This window comes from Desmodus rotundus, chromosome 6 (genome assembly GCF_022682495.2).
Source record: "Desmodus rotundus isolate HL8 chromosome 6, HLdesRot8A.1, whole genome shotgun sequence".
NCBI lineage: Eukaryota > Metazoa > Chordata > Mammalia > Chiroptera > Phyllostomidae > Desmodus > Desmodus rotundus.
This window is the reverse complement of record NC_071392.1, coordinates 46,891,587-46,918,418: the sequence shown is the minus strand read 5'-3', so window position 1 is coordinate 46,918,418 and position 26,832 is coordinate 46,891,587. Positions and strand designations below refer to the sequence as shown.

At 35.0% G+C, this 26,832-nt stretch overlaps 1 protein-coding gene across 5 annotated transcripts in view; it reads right to left on the bottom strand.

Annotated features, from left to right (window-relative positions):
* Window positions 1-1,706: 1,706 nt before the first annotated feature.
* Window positions 1,707-26,832, bottom strand: part of KMT2E (lysine methyltransferase 2E (inactive)) — an 89,914-nt gene continuing 64,788 nt past the window's right edge. For 2 of the 5 annotated variants that reach the window (XM_024558682.3, XM_024558704.3), the window contains 14 exons: window positions 22,639-22,903; window positions 21,631-21,729; window positions 12,716-12,880; window positions 11,846-12,154; window positions 10,081-10,335; window positions 9,772-9,916; window positions 8,978-9,228; window positions 8,533-8,589; window positions 7,830-8,393; window positions 6,551-6,837; window positions 5,697-5,785; window positions 5,462-5,587; window positions 5,196-5,293; window positions 2,144-4,379 (listed from right to left, as the gene is read on the bottom strand). In XM_024558682.3, the coding sequence (XP_024414450.2) occupies window positions 2,874-4,379; window positions 5,196-5,293; window positions 5,462-5,587; window positions 5,697-5,785; window positions 6,551-6,837; window positions 7,830-8,393; window positions 8,533-8,589; window positions 8,978-9,228; window positions 9,772-9,916; window positions 10,081-10,335; window positions 11,846-12,154; window positions 12,716-12,880; window positions 21,631-21,729; window positions 22,639-22,903 (4,216 nt within the window). In that variant the 3' untranslated portion in view covers window positions 2,144-2,873. Of the gene's footprint in view, window positions 4,380-5,195; window positions 5,294-5,461; window positions 5,588-5,696; window positions 5,786-6,550; window positions 6,838-7,829; window positions 8,394-8,532; window positions 8,590-8,977; window positions 9,229-9,771; window positions 9,917-10,080; window positions 10,336-11,845; window positions 12,155-12,715; window positions 12,881-21,630; window positions 21,730-22,638; window positions 22,904-26,832 lie in introns of all 5 variants that reach the window. The other 3 variants (XM_024558675.4, XM_053926865.2, XM_071221679.1) reach the window with 3 other exon arrangements.

The window sequence follows — 26,832 nt, the reverse complement described above, 5'->3', positions numbered from 1 at the left end:
AGAAAAGATGCTGTATTATACAGATTTAATGCCTAGAATTTCAATGATCCTTTTTCATTTATGTTTTATGAAAAACATTAATTACACTGAGCATTGTAAATTTTCTAACAGTGTTCACTGTGAGGGAACAAGACACATAATCCTCTTTGGAGTTAGCATTGTATCACATATCACTGTGAGGTGGAACATACTTACTCTCATTTATGAAATGTGCTTCTAAGTTGTTCTAATGAGGCTATACGTTACCATGTGGGTTCTCTGACGGATGGTGGCTATCTACCATTTCCACTGGAACTGTTCTTATAACAACCATAGAGTACATTTATGTCTTCTGTAAGTCTCTTAAGAATTTTTATCAGGGCTGTAGCACACTTGATTGAAATTTATCTAATGCAGTTTCAGCTGTTAGAAAATAAACTCAGTTGTGAATTTTGTAAGGATCTGTCCTTTATGATAAAATAGCCTAACTAGTTTACAATGTAAAAAACAATTGTTCTGCAAGGAATATACATTTGCATTAGGTATAGTATGGTTTTTAGCAGATTCTTGGTGGCTTAATGATAATGCATATAAGCTAAGTGAGATCCGCTAGTTATGAAAAACTATAGCCAGCTCAGTGATTTCAGTTGAATAGTCTTTTCTTCTAGTCCATGTGAAGTCTTCATGGAAATGACAAGCAGTGGATCACATATGTGATTATTGCAGGTTCAGAAGCTGGCTGTCTAGAAATTAGAATTGCCCAAAGGCAGAGAAAAGGTGGATATAAGAGCTTCAAAACATAATTTTTAGGTGAAAACTGATTTACTAACTTGCTTCTTCCTGTGCCTGGATCATATGTAATTAATTAACATAATTACTACTTCCTACAAGGGTAGAGAGCTTTAGTTTGTATCTACAGTAGAAATTCTTAAATTCCACTTTTTTTCTTCCATGAATATTTTTAACTTTAATTTTTGTTAAAGGACAGTACTTGAGGTAAAGGACTGTATTGTGGAGTCAAAGAATTTATATAAAAATCTGCAGTTAACAGAAGAGATTCTGCATTACATATATATGTAGTAGGCAAATCTATGAGGAACTAAGAATCCTTTAAAGAGATGATATTGATACTTCACTATGCTTAGTTGTACAGTGTTTGAAACTATCAGGATGGATGATGTAAAGCCATTTTCTCTTGGACAAGTGTCTCTTTTGATAAAGTAGACTTTTGTTCGATAGACACCAAGGATGGTAAGGCTAACCCACATTCTTTTAAACTTGAAGCTTATTAGGATTGATCCCTAAATACAGCTGTATTAATGTATTATCATAGGCTAATTTCCAAAAGGAAATGGAGCTTTAAAGTAAAACATGACTTACATTACTGCCAAATCGTACCCATTTTAGTCTGTTGACTTCTTTCTTCTCCAGTGCACAGTATTTGTATACTGTGCTGAATTGTGTCAAGTAACTGGATGATGAAAAAAGTGTTGGCAAATACTGCCATTACTATTAGTTATACTTACTTAATCCTCCTGAGGACAAAAGAATTTTTTATTTTACCAAAATCACTAGCATTTTATATTTCAGCAGTAAAATGTTCACTTGAGAGGCCATTTTTCATTTCATTGGAAAGATCTAAGAATAATGCCTTTTCACTTTAGTTTTGTGTACCCAAAATTTAAAAAATGTCCTCTTTTTCAGATGTCATAGCTAGACAGTAAATGTTAATTTAAGGTTTTAAACAATTTTGATTAACCAACAGGACATGTTTTAAAATGTACAAATTAGATGTTCCTGTGTGCTTAGACAGGTACTCCATATTGTCAGACAGTTGGTGTAAATTAAGGTATGTAACTGTATCTTGTGTGATGCTGTAATGGTATGGGTCCAGTTTGCATGAGGGCAGGTATGCAGAGCATTTTCATGTTTCTTATGGCCCTTGCTCCTGCAGAAATGACGAGCAGTAACATTACAGAACACTCCTTACTGTCTCCTGATCTCGCTACAGTCCAACTGAGGTAGTAGTTGCTAAAGAAAATGGAAGGCTCCTTATAAACTGTATCCAAAAAAAGAGAAAACTTTCATAAAAGCACTTGCGTAAACAGACCCCAATCTCAGAAGTTGTACAAGACAATTTGGTAAAACTGACATAATTGTGATTTATTAACATGAATTAAAATGCCCAACCAGTGCTTCAGTGTGACAGTATATTTAAAATAAAAAAAAAAATTAAAGGCCATATACTGTACTACTTTCACAAAGATCACACAGTTTTGCAAAGACTTGTAATATGTACAATGCTATATATCAAATGAGAGAAGCTGTAAGCAATTATATACGCAAAGGAAATGCAGTATTTACAGTTTGTCAGGAGACATTAAAAATCATCTATACATTAAATTACATTTTGCTTGCAAATAACCGATAAAACAAAAAGAGCCATGTCCACACCAAACTATAAAAATCTGTATTGCATTTTTCATACCTAAGATGCACTCACAGAACTGCTGAAGGAAAAAACGAAAATCCTCATACTGCCATTGCGTAGCTCTGTACTTAATGCATATGTATAAAATAATATAGAAAACATTCACTAAATGAATTTAACTGCAACAAAACTTAATCATGTAGCATCAATTCTGCCAGAAAAACAGCTGGAATGTTTGCTTACAAAATAAAGATACCTAATACTGGCTTAATAGCACATTTTTAAAGGAATTTTAAAAAGCAAAAATGGGAAAGATACAATGAAAGAGCACTGGTGTTTGTTTTTCATTTGTTTTAATACAAAGTTTCATGTACAAGCTTTAAAAAGTACCTTAACAGGTACATATGAAATATACAGTTTATCTTACAGGAACATTTAAAAAAAATGTTTTGGGGAGTCCATTCTAATGCCACCCTGAACCATGGTAATTGTTCTGAAATGTTGGTGGCACCTGTGCTCTGTGAACTGGAATCTGTCCAGGCACTGGAGATGCCTGCTGAGGTCCTTGAACCCCGTGTGGCAGAGCCACAGAGCCAGGATGAGGACAGAACCCTGAAGCAGGTGTTGGAATACTGTTTGGTCCTTGGGGCTGGAGATGAGGACCTGTGACTGGTAATGGACAATGTGGCCCTGTTCCAGAAGGCTGGTGTTGGGCTCCCGGTCCCAAAGTGGTGTGATGTGTAGCCTGTGAGGGATACGGTGGTACAGCTGGATGAGCACTTGAAGGAAAAAGTGGAGGTCCTTGATGAGGTGGATGGTGTAAGGCTTGAGCTGATGTGGTATGATGCCCAGAAGCCAAAACACTGGAAGGCGGAGGTGGTGGTGGTGGGGGTGGTGCTGAATTTACAACATGCTGGTGTTGTGCTTGTAGACCTTGGAGTCCTGTGGAAGGATGGGGTGGTGGATGGTGATGAGGGGCAGGACCAGGAGGTGGAGGGGGTGGTGGCAAATGGTGTCCAGCAGTTTGAGCATGAATATGTGACCCAGGGGTGACAGCATGAACAGGCCCTACTACATGTGCTACAGAGTGTTGCTGATGGGAACTTGGCTGTTGTACAAGATGTGGTCCTGGAGCAGGTGGAGGTGGAGGAGGGGGTGGGACAACAGCAGCAGAAGTTGGATGGTGAATAGTAGGGTTCTGAGAAGGCAAAAAATGCCCTGGAGTGATGTGGTGTCCTGGAACTGTTTGCTGGCTTGTGGTGCCAGGAAGTGCTTGATTTGGTCCTGATGTAAACACAGTTTGTTGGGAAAGACTACCTTTAAGCTGATTATAATTCTGAAAGTTTGCAGAGGGCTGCTGGTTTTGATAATAGGAAGAAGAAGGAGGCGGAGGGGGTGGAGGGGGTGGTGCCGTGCTGTTCAGACTTTGTTGGTTAAACTGACTGTAGGTTGCCGAAGATTGTCCTGAGGGTGTCTGTGTAAATAACGCTCCGGAAGTTGCCTGCTGAGTGTTGGCTTGAAGGTTCTGTGCTGCTGGATAAAAGTTCCTCTGAGGCTCTCGCTGAGGTGTTCCAACTTGAGGTGACTGTGAATGGTGAGGCCGGTAGGGAGATCCTAACTGCTGTGAAGGAGGCTTTGGTGAAAGATAACCGTGCTGGGCAGGCGTATGAGGTGTAGATGACTTTGGAGGGTTTTCTACGTGAGGTGATGGAGGACAGTGCAACTTCACTGGTGCAGAGGACAGCTTTTGTGAAAGCTGCTCAGATGAATGACGAGCAAGTGGCTGAGGAGGATGATTCTTTGAAAGTGCTGGGGTACTATTTAATTGCTGTTTTTGTTGGAGTTCCGTTTTCAGGTGAACACCATTCTCAGCTTCTGCCACAATACCTGTTGCCTCCCACTGGGAATCTGATTTTGTGAGTAATTTGCCATGTGGTTGAACAGAAATTACAGGTCCCGGTGAACCAGGCTATGAAAAGAAAAAAAAAAAATCATACAAACTATTTACATAAATTTAAGAAACAGTTTTATAAAATATATTGAGGTTTGTTAATTACAGAGGATTGGGATATTTAGGTAATTCAAGAACTTACAGTAATAAATAAGCTTAAACTGAATTTTTCTGGTTTAATTTTTATTGAAGACAAGTTAAGGAAATAATGATCTTTAAATTTAATGTTTTTTCCCCCTAAGCAATGATACCTGTTTGGGGGACTTACTGTGGAAGAACTCTAATGACCTTTAAACACCAAGTTTCAATTCCATGATTGAAACCTCTACACCCAATGTAATGATAAATTGGTTGGGGTAAATAAAGTTGCTCCCCCAAAACCATTCTGGTTGTAACATCTTTCACAAATATAAAATAATATAAATAAATAACCCAAGTACAAGATTACTTAAATGTATGATGTTCTTTAAGGATAAAGAAAAAGGAAATCAATCTCAGATTCCTCATCTTTAGTTTCCAAAGTTACTGCCACATTAGATGATCACATCTTCATGATCCAGGATGGAGAAAGCGTTTGTTTTAAATGAATGTCATCTTTAGAGAATTTCATGAAAAGACTATGAATTTCCTATGAAATTCCTAAACAGAATAGGGGTAGTGCTTGTGGAGAAAATGTAAGCTACTGAAGTACATTTAGAGCATTAGAAAATTTAGTCAAATATTAACAGGAAAAGCGTCCAGAAATCACAAACTGATATGACACAGCAGAAAAATCTGTGTGCATATTACCATCCACTTTTCTGAATGGCCATGTTCAAAGGTCAGTGTTATTACCTTGCTCATTTTTGAAGGGCTTTTACAAGTATTTTGAGAAATATCTGGGGATGGACATTCATTTATAGTCACGGGTTCTAGGTTTTCAGGATCAGGATCTGTAAAGCAGAAGAAAGTATAGTAAGTACAAAATTCCTTGATATGTATATTGCCTTTTACTAACACTGTGAAGCACTGTGCATCCTGCTATTCAAACTGACTTTTTATAAAGACCCTCTCCTTTCTGATTTAAAACCACAACCCTGATAGGTCATCTGCTTACTGACCTTCCATTAGTTCACTGAAAGGAGGGACTGGGCCCTTGGGTTGCAACTGGGGAATGTGATTTGAATGAGATGAAGGTGAAGACAGAACATGACTCGGTGAACATGGGACACATGGTGACTCTCCCCCTAGAGATGAAGCAGAAGCAGACCCAAAGAGAACATTAGAACTGCAAAGAACGAGGGTGCACAGTGACTAGCTGACTCCACTTTTTGGCAACAGAACAAGCTCACTTACCACTATCTTTATCTTTTCGGTGATCACTGAGAAGTAAAGCTCTCTGGTAACTCCTTTCTCTCACCTGCTCCACTGAAGTTGAGGCAGTCCTTTCAAATAAAATCATATCATTAATTCAAAGAAGCTACTGCTAGTTAGATTATTCTTTGTCCCTTGATGGTCAAAACATGCCCAAGACTTTTTGTTCTTTTGGGAAAACACTTTGGTGTTCAGCTTTGAAAACAAGCACCTCCCACCCCCCCGAACAGCTTTCAAAACTGAGATTTTATCCTCATTTATTTGAGGTACTCAATTAGACATCATTCCTTTGTTTTAATCAATTTCTTGGTGAAAAGGAGGGGGAAGTTGGGAGAGTACTGTATTAACATTCAGAATGTCACTTCAGGTTACCAAATATACTGTACAAATTACCTTGCGTCTGAATTGTAAAGTCAGCAGAAGCTCTCAGGCAAGGGGGGACCAAGAAGCAAAGTGGATGCAGTCTCCTGCCCTTTGTCAAGACCCATCCTACATCCACCTGCTTCTACTGAAGAAACACTATACTTGGTTCTTTCAAGGTAATTGGTAAAGAAACTGCAAGATATTGACTATGATAAAGGTCTTTGGAGAGGAATCTTTATGTGAAAACTGTCAAGGAGTAAACACAATGGACCTTTAACAACACAAATGTTAGAGGATCTTTGAAAATTATGTGCATAAACCTCTATTTGCTTAGCTTTAAGAGAAAAACATTAACAAAACCTTGTTCTTTGCAGAATAGCATACTTCAAATCTTTACATAATGAAGACTTTTAATTATAGGGTATTCTACTTGTAGTTTTCAAATTACGAATTAGGTTTTTAAACAGGCTTACCACTGAACTTCTGGTTCATTCTTCTCAGTGGCAGAAACTTCCTTAACTGCACAGTTATTGCTGGTTTCTTCCAAAGACGCATTATAAACTGTAGCTGGTGTTGGTAAAGGTAGGCCAGCAGTGCTTTCTACCTGCTCCCCATTTTCACTCCTGTTGGCACACCCATCACCATTGTTGCTCAAGTTTCCACTTGAATGAGGTGATACACTAACCAATGGAAAGTGTTCTGTCTTAGAGCCACTTTTCCTAGCTTCACGTTGTCTTTTACGGTATTCTAATAGAGAAACCTTAAGAAAGATGAAGAAAAGGAAATCTTTTATTCTTGTTTTATATATCAGTCAATCTATTCTTTTTTTATAAAGAGAACTACTACATTTATATTAGGAAAATTATGTAAAATAATTTGATTCTGAACAAATAATAACAATAATAATAATTATCAAATGCCTAATATATGCCAGGCATTGTATTTAACGATTTACATACATTATCTCATTTAATCCTCACAACAACCCTATGAAATAGGTATATTATCATCCCCATTTTACAGATGAGGAAATTGAGTAACTCACTCACTCAAGGTCACACAGCTGGTGAGTGTTGGAGCCGGGATTCGAACCTAGGTCTTACTTGAAAGCCCGTGCTCTTTCCACTATACTACATTGCTTCCCACAAAGTTGCCAACTGGACTCTGTTACAAAAATTAAAAGCACACATCACTAAAATTCTTTGACTTATAAAGCAATAAGCCTATTAACAAATAAAATACGTGTTTTCCCATTCCTCTGAAATAAGGCATTCTAATTGTCTTGCTATGTATGCCAAATGAATGATGGTGGTAAATCAGGGAATTATTTATATAATACTTATTCAAAATACAAGTAATACTGTGGAAAGAGGCATTTTTTTGTCTATGCAAGACTACCTATTCTGTGTAAAATAAAGGTAGTAACACATATATTATACAACTTTATTTGGTAGGGAAGTGGTTATCATTTTCAAAAGTTACTCTTTTGGTTAAAATAATCATCTCAAGATTTTGATCTCTGAAACCATGCTCATTATAAGAAATTTTCCACATGGCTAGTGTTTTACTTCTTTGTTGACATTTTCTAATTAACTGGACATTTACAAAAAGTTTAAAAATGTATAGATCAAAAATTCCACTTGAATAACTATATGAATGCCTTGCATAATACACACAAAAGCTAGTTATTACCCTCAGGAAGAGTATGAATAAAACACTATTAAAAGGACTATAAATCTTTAAATTTGTAACCTTTTTCTTTTGTGGTGGATTCTGGGGAGTGCAACTTCCGTCGATCAAATTGTCATTAACAGTCCGTCCGAAACCAGATACAAGCCCATCTTCTGAAGTACAAAACACAGGTGTTTCCATAAACATGCCTCTAGTATCATCCTGCATCAGGCACTTTGACTCACTTATTCGGAAGCCTCCTCCAACCTCCAACTGATGTGAGGGTGTCAGGTCCCTCAAGTTAGAGTTTACTGAGAAGTTAACGCCTGTTCTGTCAGGACTCTTTACCCAGGAAGAATATATTGTGCCCCGTCCAGAGTGAGTAGATTCCAGTTGACTGTTAGAATCAGTCCTGTCGTGTGTAGGTGTTTCCATACTTTTATGTAAGGCAGTTTGCTCGATTGCATCAAGTCCCAGTGGAAGGTCTGAGACAGATTCCTTTTCTCCAGGGCACTGCCTGTTGACTTCAGTCCTACTCCTAGGGCTGGTATAACCAATAGTCTTTATTTCTTGCAGACCCAGTTCAGTTAAATTAGAATTTCTAAAAGGCCCCAATGTTAACATGGTTGAAGATCTGTCATATCCCTGTTTACAGAATAAAAAAAAAAACATTATATAACCACATCTTGAGACTGATACTTACTAATTATTAAAGCACAGTAATGATATTAGGGAAAAGTCACCAATTTAAATAACCTTTTTGAATACTTGAATAACCCCTTACCTCTTGACTGTAAGTGCGTCTCTTAATTTCTGGAGAACTTTCTGGGGAAGAAATATTCTATATAAAAAAATAATTACAATTGAAAATTAAAATATGTAAGTAAATCCTTGATATTTGTAGAAATGAAAACTTAAAATGAGAAACTAGTATATAAACTTTGGTTTTAAACTTTGTTTTTATTTCCATTACCCATAAGATCATTTGCTTTAAGGTCAATTTGATACATAGTCACTGAGTCTGACCTCTGTATATCAATAAGATGACAGTTACATTCATTTTAGTAAAAATAAAAAAGGTGAAATTTACATAAATGCATGTTCTAAATTTTCTTAGTTTCTTAAAAACTTTCTAATCTCAGTAAACCAGTTGTTAAAGGGGGAAAATACAAGCTATTAAAACATCCCCATCCCCATGAGTTAATTTTTTTTTCATTTAAATTTCTCACCTCAAAGTGCATGGTATTTCCTGGTGTGCCAGGAGTTACTGGGGTAACTGGTGAATATACGGGCTTATAACCATTTCTACAAGTTTCATCATCTGATTTTATTCGTGGAGGAGTGGCAAATGATGGGTCCGTGGAAGCAGTATCTATGTGAGTTGGTGTAGCATAAGGTGAAGGAGTAGGTGTGGAGGTTTCTGAGTAAGCAGAATCTAGCAACTGATAAAGTCTTCGTTTTTTTAGTGGTGTAGTTAAATCTGTTGGGTGAAAGAATTTATAAGAAATAATACTGTTGGTATTTGCTATGAAGATCGAAACTTCAACAATAGTAATAATGATGACTTCCATCCCCAAACAAGTTTAGGGTTTTTAAATATATTACTAATATGAAGCAATCTCTCTCTACTCTCCAACTTAGTTAATTAATTTCAGTTAGCATGCATTATCTTGCCAGAAGGCTTACAGTCCTAGGGGATCTCTAAGAAATCTTAAAAGTAGAGATGTTAATTTAACTGATTGGTAAGAGTCCTTTTTACTTTTTAAATGTTTGAAAAGCAGCCAACCCAAAAGTCAAACATAGTCCAAAAATTCAACCATTAGCCCCAACATTCATGGTACTGCAAATTAAGGCTTTCATGTCTATCTTCAGCCAAAAGGTTGGAAAAGAGAAATGAGAACATATATATAATGAGTGCTTCTTTTGTAAAGTACATCATAATAACTGGAATATGCCTGTTTATATAAAGTTATACACATCTGGCCATATTCTTCACATTAAAACAACACTGAAAAAATGGTACCTGGAAGGGAACAGCTTTCATTTAATAGTAGTGGGCTTTTATTTTCACCATTGACTGTAGGGCTTCTGGATCTTTCTTGACAGGATAAACTAAATCTATGTAAAATTGTTGAGTTTTCTTCTTCTAGAGCTTGTTTCAACCATCGCTGAAATACATTAAGCAATAAATGAATAGAAATTGATTTGTCACTGTTTATATAGCCTATGACTGTAGAGCCGATTCCAAAAGCATTTCACTACCAGGAATGGTAGTGAGTAATGAGATTGGCATTTGGCTCATCACAGATTTTTATATCCCAAAAAAGTTTACCTTCTTGCATGAGCCAGAAATGTTTTCAGTAGGTTCTTTTCTTCTCCTTTTTTCTGAAAGGAATGGTGAAGTAAATCTAATATAGTGCTTAGGAGTAGAGTACACATGGGGACTGTATGCGAGACCTGGTAGAGAATTAAGCTGTGTAGCTAACACTTCAGGATCCGTGGTTATGCGCAGAGGCCTTTCTGAAAGGCTGTCTGAAGGTTTTCCTGTCTTCTCATTCTTCTCACTTAACCACTCATTGACCAAGTGCTAGAGAAAAGAAAAATTTGGATCACTATATATGTCATTATACAGATTCTCCTATAGAATATTCTAATACACAATTTGAAATGGATGTTACCTAAAATGATGTCCCTCAAAAATCAACGTCAATCTATGTTTCCTTAGTTATCACTACTCTTACTAATTTTTTTTTTACACAATAATACTTTGTAGGAATAAAACACATGGTAACTTTTGTCAAACAGTAAAATCTAAGACACTTCACCATCTTATAAACACAAACACTAAATTTAGGTTTGTTACTGCTTCCAGTATAGGTACAAAATTTTCACTACTTTGTTAGAAAACTATCATTTGGGATGGTACTTTTCTACTTGGCTGCTCATTAGAATCTCCAGATGAGACAAATGCATATACATTTGCGGGGGGGGGGGGGGGGGGGAGCTGTCAGCATTGATAATCACTATTGATTAAAGGTGTGTGACCAGGAATTTAAATAAGTTTATAGCACCACAATCATTTAGTCAGTTAATAATTAACAAGCAGGGATTTCATAATTGTAATCAAGAAAGTAGCTTCTTTTTTAAACATGAGTTTTCCTTCCACTACTAACCAAAATTACAAAGAAAAGTTTTGATTATTCTTTTGTCCTTCCCAAGTGGGCAAAAATAACTGCTCATTGTCAACACAAGTAATGGTTTGTTTGACCAAGATCTGTGATGCAGTAAGGAGAACACAAACTTCAAACGAAACAACTGTGTTTAGATCTTATCTCCAACTAACCTTCTGACCAGCCATTGAAGTATACTCCACGGTTCATCCTAGATGTTTACTAAGTATACTTCTCACGGTTTCATAGTACCTACAAACTACTGAATTTGTTAAGAACAAAGACAAGATAAATTAAGTTTGAAAGTATTTTGATACAGAAGTGTGTGAGGATAGATTTATTATCTATCTTTCTGTTCCATCCAGTCTACTGTACTCTAGTTGAAAATGTGAGAAAAACAGAAGCTTCATAAAAGATGTTCTGTTATTTCTATATTCAGGTTGGTTTTCAGTGAATAGTTTCCCATAACTACTTCATTAAGTTTGACAGTAAATTTTCCAAGATTTTTTATTAATTGATCCAAAACTATTCTTTCTTATAAATTTTCATGTTCTTAGTATATTCTATGGAAATCCAGAACTTCCTCATATTTCTTATAATCTGTAACATATTAAAATTACAAAGACCCAAAAAAGGGAGTAACATCTAAAACCAGTTACTTATGGTAAGTGTAAATTTAGTACACAGGGTAGGCAAAATTATTTAAAGAAATCCTGAATTGCAATAGTAAATCCAAGCCCTGACAGATTTGGTATTATCATTGCTTTCTTAACAGTAATGCAAATGTTTATATTAACTGATTTTATAGTTTTACAATTCTCATTCTTAGCTAAAAAGTATAAAAACTATGCCTCTTTCTTATGAGATGTTACATATTTAACAAGACAGGTGTTAGGAAACAGTTGTTACATTCACTGAGATTCATACCTTCTTTGTTTTGGGGTACTTTGTAGGACATTTATTAAGTGCTGGAACTTCAGATTCAGTAAGTATTTCTGTAAGTGCAGTTTCAGTTTCTGGCTCTATTGCAAGTACAGTATTTTCAATATCATTTTGTTGTGAAGTAACTTCTATATCAGGAGAAGATGGCTGGATATCCGAACACATGCTGACAGTTCTGTGTCTCCGACGCTGCTGTCCAATGTGAGTCCTACTGCGAGAAAAACTTTTTCTCTGTTTTGTTCTATTCACTTTGGCAGGAGTTGGCTTGCTAGCAGTTTCTTCTTTTGCTTGTTCCTAATTAAAAATACAACAGAATGGAACTTTTAATACTATGTTTACATAAGTGAGAAGTTGAACTCTAATAGCACTAATCTATTTCAGAAGCTAACTTCCCCAAATTTATGAACTCCAACATATATTAAGTTGATATAATTAAAAATATTCTTACTCTCAAAAACAAAATAAGCAGTCTTATATCTCAAGTCTAAATTCTCATAGGATTTGAAAAATGCTGTTGAAAGGCTAACATCAACCCTATTATTTCTGTTGTAACAGCTGGTTGGGGTCATCTCACAAAGCGAAAGAAAGGTCGCAGCTTCGATACCCCGTCAGGGCACATGCCTGGGTGGCGGGTTCTGTCCCCAGTGGGGGCATGTGTGACAGGGAACTGATTGATGTTTCTCACACACATCGATGTTTCTCTCCTTCTCTCTCCCTGCCTCCCCTCTCTCTCAAATATTTTTTAAAGAAAGGCTAATATCAGACATTAAAAATCCTTTATAAATGTAATTAAGTTGGGTGAGCAAATTTTATTGGTGTTTAAAGGTGAAAATATAACAACCTGAATAATAATACCTGAATAACTTCAGCATCACTAATAATCTGCGCATCTTTACATTCTGTTTTAACTTCAGTTTTGGCTGTGCTGATCCTTTCCAAAGCTTGTTCTCTTCTTTTCTCTCTTTTTTCCAATCTGGCAAAAGCTTGCAGAATTGCTTCCATTTTCCTTTCTTCTCTTGTCTATGAAATTTAAATTTTAGATGACATAAATATCATTGCTCTGAAGTAAAATTCGAAAGTCCAAATGTTTATGGCAAATTTAGAAAATATTTTTTATGATATTGTTAGCAAACACATTTATATTCATTTGAAGTATTTCAGATTCCTAAACACCTTGGCTAAGCTCTGACATTACACGTATATTTCATGAGAGGAACACTTGGATGATTATGGGTAAAGCAAAACAAAACAGAAAGCCTCAAAAAAAAAATCCTATATTGCTTTACCAAACTGAAAATTTTTTCTCAATAATACAAAAGCCTGCCTTTTTATAAGATTTAAAGTTCCTATGTTGAAAAGGTTAATTAAATTCCTATAAACCAAAGTGAATATATTATTGACATGTGGTAGCAGGATACTGTGGAGTCAAGTCCCAGGTTCAAATTATGACTCTTACCAGTCATTACCTTCATGATCTTAGGCAACTTAGCGTTAACCTTCCGAGCCTCTTATAAAATGTGAGGAATAATACTTACACTTTATTGAATTGTTACTGATTTCAAATAGAAAATAGGTATTACGTTTTTCAACAGTACTTGGAAAATAGTAGGCATTCTGTACATGTTAATTACTACTTTTACTTTGGCTGTGCTGCCCTCCATTATATTCTAATAAGGCATTCCTCTATCTTCTGCTGTCTTACACTTACAGTTCAGGGACTGAGAAACATGAAGAGTTCCTTTGAGCATCAGTTCTCTTTGGAGAGAAAATAGTGACAGACAGACAGACCCAGAGACTTGGCCAGTGGGTCTGGCAAATGCTTCAGCTTTCAGCCAGAAACTGGAAGCATGTCTGTCAACTGTCCAGTTCTTCACATCAAAGAACCAGGTTGTGAGGCTCAGATCCCATGTGTTTCCTCCTCTGTTGCCGTTGATGTAGAGGAGAAAGATTAGAAACTCAGGGTCTGGCTGCATGGTCTTTTCCATGTTGGAGCTTTAGTTCCAGTAATTATAAGCAGAGAGTCAAGCAAGCATCAAACACACAATGGAACCTATTGCTTACTCTTTTCTGTATAGTTTTCTTTGTTATATTCAGTAAGGAAACAAAGTAGTATGTCAACCCAAACTCCTTTGATATTACCTATAAGTTTCTAGGTAGGTAAACTGCCATATTGCAAATGTGTCACTCACAGAATGTGTTATCCTCACCCTCTTTATTTGACAGGTAAGGAAACAGGGCCACAGAGGTAAGATTATTTGTTCATAGATACATACCTGCATCTTAAATAAATAGCATGGGTAAAAAACAAAAAAAGGTCTTTTTACTAGAACTGGGAGTTTTAAGCTGAATTTTTTCCTTAGAAAATTCCTCCCTGGTCTTTTAAAATTTTATTCAACCCCCTTTTATCTTATGGCTCTCTCTATAAAAATCCCTGTCTCCATATATCAGGGCTTTTCTAAAACCCTAAATTGAGAAATGTGGAGTAACTGAAAAAGGTAGTAATTTTCATAATTGCATCACCTGTTCAATGAGGATGGGTGGGGGGAGAAAAAAGTAATTATTAATTATTTTGTGTTTATCTCTTTAAAAAACTTTAAAATACATCTGGAAAAAGTACATTCTTCAAGAAGAAACAAACTTCAGTTTGCCTTAGCAAGGATCATTTTATGTGTTAAAAAAAATTACAAGCCAGGCACCCAATGAAAGATATGTTCTATATCATGATTATCCAGGATTTTCTATGATGAATATGAATTTATGCCAAAAGTAGTTTCTTTGACATAGTCTAGTATTCACTTGTTTTGGATTGGTGAATGTGAGGGTCAAAGATAAAACTATTTAATATAAAGACGAAACTCATTCAATTAAATACTGAACTCTCTTAAATAACACAACAAATTCATAGTCAAAGCAAAATCCTTTATTTAGAGATGACTAAATCTTTTTGAGCTGGTTAGGATCTTAAAAAAATAATATAGTCCTATGCTGCTTAAGAAATCCAAGCCCATGTGCATTAAGTGACTCACTCAAAGGCAGTGCCATAATTATTATCCAAGTTTCCTGGCTCCTGATTTACTCTTTCCAATTAACAGCCACTGACACTCTGCATAAAACAAAATAAAGCGTAACTGTTTCTCATTTACTACAAATGTTAACTGAAAGCACCAGATACCCTAATAGCTTTAATCCAGTTTCATCTTAAAACACAAATGTTGGAAATATATGATGTCTGATTTTCTACATGAGAAAAATCAGTGCACTTCCCTACTTTTATTTTAAATTCTTTAAGGTTCATGTCATTTAGCTTTTATATTCACCATTCTATCTACTGCATTCTTTGATGCATAACCAGATATGCAGTACCTACTTAATGAGTGAAAATTTACCACCCATGTGGTAGATCTAACTGAAAAATAACAATTTTGTATGTAACTTGAAGTAATTACAGTTGTTTAGGGGATTAGAGAAATTAGAAATCCTAATTAATCCCAGCAGACTGCCCATCGACCCTAACATCTGTGCTTGAACATTGTTAATGCTGGAGTGTTATGTGCTAAACTGAACTATGAAGGACTCTACTGACCTCTACTTACAGATTGCTTTTATGACATATCATAATTTATAGTTATACAACAGCAAATATATAGTAATTTCCTATAAGCAAAAAACTCTGCTTAGTAATACTCCTTTATAGGATTTCATCATTTGAGGAAAATATTGACAATTTTTATTTCAAATCTGTGCTTCAATGCTGAGTACAGATTTAACTTGATACAATTTTATACTTGGAAAAAAACTGAAGGTCGTCTAAGCCTCCTATTCAACAAATGTGGGAAACCTAATGTCAGTATAGTTTAAAGATTACATAATACAGAACATGAATTAAATTTTTTTATAATATTGCAACTGAAAAAATACACCTCACTCAGTAAGTTGTTACAATTCATCCCAATTAGAGATATCTGGTCATTTGAAACTCAGTAAATGTAAGCCTACATACTGTGGATGCTCCACACATAGTAGCTTTCACAGGATATTTGCTAGTAGTATGTAAGAATTAAGAAGGAAAACGAAGTCACCTAGGGAGTTGTGCTTCAATTTTTTACCTTATTATTGGATAGGAAGGGGCTTTTCTTAAAAACAGTAACAATAACAAAAAAACAAAACAAAACAAAAAACTTGCCTTTTAAATGAAAGGGAGCCCTGGCTGGTGTGGCTCAGTGGACTGAGTGCTGGCCTGTGAACTGCAAGGTTGCTGGTTCAATTCCCAGTCAGGGCACATGCCTGGGTTACAGGCCAGGCCCCCAGTTGGGGCTGTATAAAAGGCAACCAATTGATGTATCTCTTGCACATCTGTGTTTCCTAACTCTCACACCCTTCCCCTTTCTCTAAAAATAAATAAAATCTTAAAAAATAATAAATGAAGGGAAAAGGGCAGGGCCAACTTTCCATGTTATCCTACTCTACAGACTTGAACTAGAGAAATTAAAAGATTCCTTACTCAATTAACTTTCCTTAGCCTTTTGAATAGGAATTAGAGATTATATTAATTTTTTTTAATTACGCCCTGGCTTCTGTGGCTTAGTGGGTTGAGCAACAATGGACTGAGAACCAAAGTGTCACCAGTTCGGTTACCAGTCAGGGCACATGCCTGGATTGTGGGCCAGCGCCCAGTGGGGGGCACTCAGGAGGCAACCACACATCAATGTTTCTCTCCCTCTCTTCCTCCCTTCCCCTAAAAATAAGTAAATAAAACCTTTTTAAAAAAATTAAAATAGATAAAAGACTATTATCTATTTATCTGGTTACCAATAAAATCATTGCAAAAGAGTAAGAAAGGCTGATGGTGGTATCTACATTTCTTTACCACATGATAGTTTTTAAGTTTATCCTTGTGGTACTTTTTCCTATCTGATTTTCATATATTATTCCCTGCATCCCATCCTCCCTTGAAAACTTCTCCAGAACAGGGACCTTGGCCTTATTTGTTCACCTAGTACCATAGATGGTGCTCAGTATGTTGGAAACACAAAATTTTGTTAAGGATTGTGTATACATTATATAAAGCAAGTGTCATTGTTATTTGAAGGCATATCACTTTAAACAAGATTTTGGCAATCTTTATTACAGAGCAGCTAAAGCTAAACGTCCTCATTGTGTTTGAACAGAATACTTGTAAAGATAAGTTCCCTTTTGCTATTCAGTACGACAATATCATTAATTACTCATCTTTAGAAATATAATTCCTAAACTATGATGAGAGAAAAAGAGAACCTTAGAAAATTAAAATCAGTAATCAGCATCAACTCAATCATGCTATAAGGTGAGAAAAGTGAGATGGATAATACAATGTCATCAGGTAACTTTTCTAACAACAAATTCTAATTTTACTATTAAAATTTCTTTTGCATCTTCTACTCTTCTTAAGTCACTTCCTACAGGCATTAGTAACATCATGGAATCTATAGAGTGTTCTCTCAGACTGTGTGTGTTCCATGGAATAAAAATTTATGGGATGTTAAAAGTGTTACCACAGCCCTGACCAGTGTTGCTCAGTTGGTTGGGCATAGACCCACAAAATGAAAGGTCCCTGATTCAATTTCTGGTCAGTGCACATGCCTGGGATGCAGATTTGGTTTGCAATTGGGATGCATGAGAAAGGCAACAGATAGATGATTCTCTCATATCAGTGTTTTGCTCCCTCTCTTTCTCCCTCCTTTCTCCTCTCTCTAGAAATAAAATCTCTTAAAGGAAAAAGGTGTCACCACAAAAAAACAAGTTGCAAGAGTGTACAAGTTGAGAAAATGCTAACAATTTCTTGTTTTTAAACACACCATGTATATTGGGAATCTCAAAGTTGAGGACATGGTGTAATGTTTACTAAAATTAACTGGCCACAGAGCTTTTTCAAAAAACATCCTAAATTTGAGTTCTGTGGGATACTTCTTATGTGAAGGATGAGGGCTGACAAAATAATGAGGAATCCTGTATCCTGGCAGGACATCCAGGGGACAACCTGAGTTAACTCTAAGGAAGCTTTGTTTCATTCACACTCACAAGCCTGTATCTTGCCTCAAATGCCTGCCATAAAACATTCAGTAGGTTCATTTACTGATCATCTACTTGCCCCCAGGAACTGGGTCTGTGACAATGAAAAAACTATAAATTATTATTTTTATGTAGTTTATATCCTAGTGATAATACAACTAATTCTAGATTATCCTAGCTGCTTGACAAGGTCAAGAATCTCATACCTAGGTGGTTTCATATCCCTTTTGTTGTTTCTGCAATTTCTATCCTCCTAAATCACCTATCGTGGACACCAATTTAGGCAATCTGACCATAATAGCCCATCAAATATTAATCAAGACTCCAGTCCCAAGATAGTCTTTCCATAAGCTTAGGAAAGTTATTTTGAAAATTTAATATATTGAAGATATTTAAAATAAAGATTAAAGATAATATAAAGAAGGTTTTTTTCATGAATTTTAAATGGAGAGAAGGAACAAGCCGCCTTTTTAACTTAAATCTTTAAAGGTTTTATACTTTAATTCATCACTTGTTAATTAAAATAAGGTGAGCTTCCCAGTATCTAACCCCCTTCTGCACACTCTCTTTACCTCTAATAAGATTATGACCACCTCACCTACCATGTACCTTGGGGAGTCTATTGAATAGTGCCCTGGTTTTGTACTCAGGTGAGTATAAACACCCTACTGTGTTTCAAATGCAGTCACTTAATTAGGCTAATTACAAGAATCTTCCCAAGTTAATTCCAACCCACTAAAAAGTATTTCTCACTAGCTAAAAATGAAATGTCCATAACCATCTATTTGGTTCCATACCATTTAGCCACATTTACTTTTAAAAGCAGGTAACAACTTTTTAAGGGGAAAAAAGACAAAACATAATTGAATAAAAAAAGAAAATGTTAATGAAAGAATAGCTTTCTACCCTGGCCACAGTAAAATCTGAATAAATATTCCTTCATGAAATCAACCAACCAACCTTATCTCCCTATGCCCTTCCCCTGCAAATACCAGCCTATAATCTCAGCCAAATATGATTTATCACATTTTTAACTATCTCCAGGCTACTTGCCCTAGAGAATTATAATCATCTGTTCAATTCTATACAATTTAGCTATAAGCTAACCTGCATTTTAAACTCTACTCATAAGGTCCATCGTGCATACCGCCTAGTTTTTGCAATGGTCTCTGATCCGCCCGCTACAAGCTATCACATTTCTATCCACTGGTGCAATTTTTGGAGATGGAGCAAAATGGTAAATATTAGGTTTTATATGAAATGGCCATTTGTGTAGGTAAAACTGGTCAAATCAACAATTTCATATATGGTTAAAGCTATACTACAAAATGATGGGCTTTTAGTATGTTTGAATTTGGACACTATATGGTATTTATCTGTGAGGGGCATATGACTGACTCCTTTTACGTACCAATGTCACAAACATTCATGAGTACTAGCATTTCCTGTTTTACCCCATAAAGATAAAATGACCTATCAGGAGAAAATTTAAATGAGGTTGACATAAGTGTCTAATGAGTTCACCTTATCTTTCTGACTAGTTCAGTTAACCAATATAAAAGTCAAACACTAGAAAAATAAATGCTGATTACTATTTAAACTTTCAAAACCAACCATTTTTGCCCTCACTGATGTTTTGGCAGGGAGAAATAACTATATCAAATGTTAAGAATCCCAGGATTCGTACTTTTGCATTTTTATATGAGTGTATCTAAATATTCTGTAATTGAAACATCAAAGCAAACGTAGCAATTAGAAATAACAACATGGCAAGTGACTTTGAGGGCTTACAGGTCCAGAATCCCAAGATTTTTAAATATTTTATCTCCCTTTGAAATACCAAATTCTAAACATTTACCCTTCTGCAAGTTTTTCACATTTTATTCCTATGAAAAGTACCCAGCTGCACAGCCAGGTCACTGAGATACAGTATCAAAATAAATATGCTACAATGGGTATAAAAATGAAGTATTCTGTATTAATATGGCATCCTAACAGGCAAAATCAGGACCAAAAATGGATTCCCAAGTAAGGATTTTTGTCTATCCAGAGTTCCACCATGTTCAACATCAGCATAATGGTGTATATCTATTTTCTACTGGAATCTGAAAATGAGGACGTTCTAAGTGCCACTACATTTTTCAGCATTGATAGAAGAATATATTTTAAAAGTAGCTCCATATCCCTAACTGGTGTGACTCCATGGGTTGGGTGTTATCCTGCAAACCAAATGGTTGCCGGTTTGATTCTTGGTCAGGGCACATGCCTGGGTTGTGGGCCAGGTCCTCAGTTGGGGGTGTGTGAGAGGTAACCACACACTGATGTTTCTCTCCCTCTCTACCTCCCCCTCTCTCTAAAAATAAGTAATTTTTTTTAAGTAGCCCCATAATCATACAAACTTTTAAAACAGAATGAAATCTGAATAAAATTATATGGGCACAAAACAAACCTGCAAGTTTTTTAATATTTTTCAAAGCAGTTTTTATAACCCTTAAAACCACTTGTAAAAAAGGTTCCTCCTACCAGACATTTGCCTCATACAGAAACCAGTGGTTCCCTAAATTAGTATTCTAAAAGTTCCTGCAAAATTATTGCAAATACAAGACTGTGTCAATTGTGGAATGAACAGTCCAATGTGAAAATCTAGCAAGAAAGAGTAATTTGGGTAGGTAGATGTGATTTAGCTGTAACTGACTCTTGCCAAACATTCAGTATAATTCCTTTGCATAGAGGAAGAACTTTTTTAAAAAATAACCAACCTCCTCCAGTATTTTCTTCTGTATTTGTTTTTTTCTCCTAGCTGTATCTTAATTCCTGAGGCTATAAAACAGTTCTGCATTGCTTTCACAATTTTGAACATCAACAATGAATCAGTAAAAGAGAAATGATCAAGACAATAAAAGAGAAAACAAACATATTAAGTAGGCCTACAATAACCTAATTCCAAAGACCCCATTCCTAAGTATATGACCTGAGATTCCATGGAATACAGCATGAAAATCTCCACAACAGTAAAGAAGAGAGCATATAAAATAAAAGGGACTGCAGAAAACCCATACTGAGATAATTAGTTGTGTAAAGTCATTTTCAAGTCTTTCAAACTATACAATAATACTTACTTAAGTGTCCTAAACATTGTATCGACTGCTAAATAAATATGCAGAGAGAAAATATCTTGTCCTAGTTTTTATACAGATAAGTTATTTACAAATATAGTATAAGGATATTAAACTTATTTTAATGAAAACCTTATTTATGATAGTTGTATGTTACAGAAATAGTAGCTACCAAACAGTGAAGTGTTTTTTTTTTTTTTTTTGCATAAACCATTTATTTGGTGCTATTAAAATTTCATTTTTACATTAAAATTACATTAAGTTATGAAGAGAAAGGATACATTTTAGCTAATAAAAGACATTTTGCAACAGTAATTCTGGAATTAAAATTTATTAGTAGTTCTCAGCTTCATAAAGTTAAAAAATTTCTTAAATGTCATACATTCTAAAGTGTCTAATGAACATACAGTAAAAATACAAGAGATTAGTGGAATAACTTGAATGGTAATGACAAAGCCAAACAAATGTTCCGTGGCATATGATGTTTACTAACTTCAAACAGAAGAACAGTGAAGAAGCAGCCCTTTTAAGGGCAGCAACAATTAAAGAACTGCTGTCACTAAGCCCAATTGACAGCGTGAAGCAGCTACTAGCTTCCCAACTTACCATCTTCCTTTTTCTTTCTGCAATCTGCTCCTCTGATTCCATTTCCACTTCATTGCTAATGGGAGTTTTTTCCTCTATATCATCAATAAAATCTGGTTCCTGAAAGATTGAAATGATTTATTTATGGAAAACGCTACTCCAGATACAACTAGGGCGCTAAACTATTTTAAAGGTCTTTCAACCACTACTAATTCTACATAAAAATCATAAGCCTACTTAAATCCATTTTGGAAATTTGAAACTGGTTTCCTAATTCAAGAGGTTTTTCAAAATCAAATACTTTTGCTTTAGTCAATGTTCTAGTCAAGTTTTTGACAAGTTCTAGTCAATGATCTTATCCATAGAGCCTACAAGGTCAAATATGTTAGGATAGCCTTACGTTTACATTCTTCCCAAAACATAAACAAATTATTTCACAAAACCCAGTATCTGTAAATGCCAAGTGCTTCATAAATTTTCAATTTAAAACTTCAGGAAAATTATTCCTGGAGACGACGAAAACATTACTTTTTACTTTTAAGTGGTCCCCCCTTTCATTTGTTTGGGGGCATACAACAAAGTATTTCCTAGAAGGGCAAAAGTGTAGGCCAAATCCTTTTCCCCAAATTACCTTCTGTTTTTAAGAAAATTTTATCTCAAAAATCTTGTATGTCCCAAATATTAAAGGAAGGAAAATTTTATGGTTTAAGATATTAAATAAAAACACTTCCTATAAATACAAAGCATTACAATCTGGAAGAATTTTCTAAATTACTCAGTCTTAGCTAAATCTTATATTTAATTCTGTAAGAATTTGCTGGGTGAGTAGTTTCTTAGTAGTTTAACAAATATTGTATATATTCAAGCAGAATCTGTATTTTACATTTATAAGTACTTCATTAAATAACAGAATGGACTTAAAAAATTTAAACCATTTTACATAAAACAAAAAAGGTTCAAATATGACAGATTATTTTTCTTAGTTAACTTCTTTCATTAAGAATCAGCAGAGCACACACAATTCAGTACCTGATTATTTGATACTGATAGTCTCAGTGGAGAAAGCTTTCTCTGTTTAGTATCTGGGCTCTTCATTTTATGTGCTGTTCCTTCACAATCCAAAGTAATATTTTGGTTTTGTGTATCTTTTTCTTTTGGAATATCCTTTTCCTTTTTTCCTTTTTTCCTTCTGGTCTCATAACCACTATTGATGTTTTCCGTGGATTCGGAACTACGTTTTAGAACAGGGCACTCTGGATTTTCTTTGAGGCATGCGCAATCCACCTTGTACTTACTGGAAAGAGAACCAGTTAAATATTTATTCAAGACATAAAAAACTACAAAATTTTCTAGTCCATTTTAAGCTGCAAGGCCACAAAATTGTATGCTATTACTAACTGTAAACAGTCCTTCCTTTTTACTAAATTTGTATTCCTGGTAACTACCATAGAAAAATTTTATTATAAAAACAATAATAAAAGTTGATTTCTGGGACTTCAATTGTAATCATAAGGATATCTAGTAATGATTGATAGAAAAAAACTCTAATAAATTAAAATTGAATCTAAATAAAATGATACTGTAGCTCACATTAAAGCAAAAACCATACTTACTTCAGTGGCCCCAGAATGTTATAAAGTATATACACTCATACAAATGACAAAATACTGACCCTAAATTTGACCTAAATTAAAAAATGCTAGGTATAATAAATACCAAACCTTACTAGTCTCTCTCATACTTTACAAATTATTTCAATAATCAGGTTTCTTTAACAAGCTACCTTGAAAAAATTTCATGTAATGCTTCCTTTTGCCCCTCTTTAAGTGTTCCCTACTCCAAATGGAAGCTTGAAAAATTACTATCTTTCATCTTCACAGTAGTGATAATTATTACTCTCATTTTACAGATGAGATTAAAACTCAGAGAGAGACAGTACCTTGCCCAAAGTCACACAGTTCATAGGTAAGTGGCAGGGATGGCATTCAGATCCAAGTCTAGAGCCCACACTTTTCATCTCTCTATATTTCTTAATGCTCTGATCTCTATCTCTACAACCAAGATTTAGTTCATATCTAGAACACAGATTAAATACCCAAATCCATGTTAAACAAAAAAAGAATCCTTCCACTTGGCATGTTTTAAGTAGCTTAATGTTTGTTGACAATAAAAATAATTTACTTTTCCAAGTTTCTAATAGTCCTACTCATTCACTTTCAACACTGGTAGAAAGTTACAGGTCAAAACGCCTAATTCTATGAATTGGACAGAATTCAAACACTTATGTTCTACACCTCCCACCTCCCCAACTTAGGTGTTAATAGGAACTAGTTTGAAACTCTTTCTAGATGTGTTCTTTGATTCCAGGATAACAGAACTACAAATAATGATGGCGAGAGCTAGTGTGTATGTATTAAGCAACTTATTTTGTGTGAGGAACTGTTTCAATCAAACACATGTTAACTCACTGAATCTTCAAAAAATCCTTAAGGTTAGTATTATTCTCACAGTATATATGAGGTACTGAGGCACAAAGAGATGAAGAAACTGGTCTAAGATTACATAGCTAGTAAGTGACCAAGCGAGAATTGGAAACCAGACAGATTATAAAAAGCTTATATTAACCATTATGGAATACAGCCTCTGAAGGCAGTAAGCACAGAGCCATTTTCTTAAATTTCCACTGTCTGGGGGAGAAAGGGCCAAAAAAGAAATACTTAAAGTATTGTGATAAATCTAACTTAACAGTCAAACGGAGATGTATACTGAAGAGTTTTCACTGACTGAAACAAAAATGAACATTCAAAACTTCTGCATTTAAATAGGGTACACACAAAAATTTAAAAAATAAAATACAGAATAGGAGGAAGTGAACTGAAATGCTTACAATGCTCCCTGCAGAAGTCAGTAAGAGAAAGACTACCCAACAGACAAAATGAAGAGATGATCAGGCAATTCATAAGACAGGAAAGCCAAAATCACAAATAGATTAAAAGATCCTTGAGTTCATAATCAAGGATAATGTAATTTAAAATATAAAAAGATGCCATTTCACATGGATAAGCATCAATTTTTAAAGTTTTACAGTAAAGTGGAGCAAGTAAGTAAAACTGGGAATATGAACTGGTCATTCCCCTATGTTTAATACAAACTGAGGCTGTGAACATTCTACAACCCAGCAATTCTACCCATAGTTCCCCACCATGGAGAGAACATGTATATATGCAGACATGTTTATAAAGCTATAGGAGCATTGTTTATAAATCTAAATGTCCACCAATAGTGGAATAGACAAATACCAGTGAAAAGAAATGAACTAGAGCTGCATATAACAATAGAACCAAATCACAAAATAAATGAGAAAAGATGAATGCAAAATCATACAGATTATAATTTATATTTAATTTAAAAGTACAGAAAATATTAGTTCTATTTAAGGACAAAGGAGGCAAGAACATAAAATGGAGAAATGGAAGCTTCTTCAACAAGTAGTGTTGGGAAAACTGGACAAATACGTGCAAAAAATGAACCTGGACCACTCTCTTACAACATATATAAAAATAAACTCAAAATGGATTGAAGACTTAAATATAAGGCCTGAAATCATACAACTCCTGAAAGAAAACAGAGGTAGCAAACTATCTAACATCAGTCTGAGTGTTGTGTTTTTGGGTATGTCCCCTTGAGCAAGTGAAACAAAAGCAAAAATAAACAAATGGGGACTTCAGCAAATTGAAGAGCTTCTGCACAGCAAAGGAAACCATCAACAAAACAAAAAGACGACCTACTGAAAGGGAGAAGATATTTGCAAATGATATATCAAATAAGGGGTTGACAGCCAAAATACATAAGGAACTAACAAAACTCCAAAATAAAAAAAAAATCCAATCGAAAAATGGGCAGACAACATGAGAAGACATTTCTCCAAAGAAAGAATACATACAGATGGCCAACAGATGTATGAAAAGATACTCAACGTTACTAATCAGAAGGAAAATGCAAATCAATGAGATAGCACCTCACACCAGTCAGAATGGCTATTATCAAAAAGTCAACAAGTTGGTGAAGATGTGGAGAAAAGGGGAACCCTTCTGCACTGTTGGTGGGGCTGCAAATTGGTGTGACTATGAAAAACAGTTTGGAAATTCATCAAAAAACTAAAAATAGATCTACTATACAACCATAGATACACTTCTGAGTAAATATTTATTGGAGGAAAATGAAAACACTAATTTGAACAGATATAGGCGTCTGTATGTTCACTGGAACATTAGTTACAATAGCTAAGACATGGAAACAACACATCAATAGGTGAATGTATAAAGAAGATGTATTATGTATATGCACACACACACATGATAAAAAAGAATGAAATTTTGCCATTTGCAACAGCATGGACAGACCTAGATGAAATTATGCTAAGGGAAGTAAGTGACAGGGAAAGACAAATAATGTATGGTTTTACTTACATGTGGAATCTAAAAAATAAAAAATAAAGCAAAAACAGACTCAGAAACAGAGACCAAAGGGATGGTTCCCAGAGGGGAAGAGGGTAGAAGGATAGGTGAAAAAGGTGAAGGAAAATAGTTAATAATATTGTGATGTTTGCATGATGTATTACTAGAATTAGTGGGGTGATCGCATTGTAAGGTATAAAAATGTTGAATCACTACACGGAACACTTTAAACTAGTATAACTAATAAAATATTGTATACCAATTATACTTAAATAAAAAATAGAAGCAAAAAGTCTATACAAACAAAGTCATAAAAAAGGGAAAGTTTGCCCTGACTGGTGTGGCTCAGTTGGCTGGGCATCATCCTGCAAAGCAAAAGGTCACTGGTTCGATTCCTGGTCAGGGCACACACTAGAAGCAACAAAGAGACTGATGGTTCTCTCATTGATGTTTGTCACCGTATCTTTCTCCCTCCCTTCTCCTCTCTATAAATAAATAAATAAAAATCTTCAAAAACACCAAAACAAGGTCAGTGTTGTATGGCTAAATTAGGATTACCAATCACAATTTCCATTAGCATTTTCATTACAATAGTAATTAAGGAAAGTTTGGAAGAGAACTAAGCAGCATTGCTCTATTGGATCCAGATACCAAACTGCTTGTTTTCAAGTTCTTTGTCTCATGATAAATACAAATAATAAGCTATAAAAAAAGGACAAACTAACTTTTTGAGGACATTAAGGAACTATTTTGAAGCAACAGATAA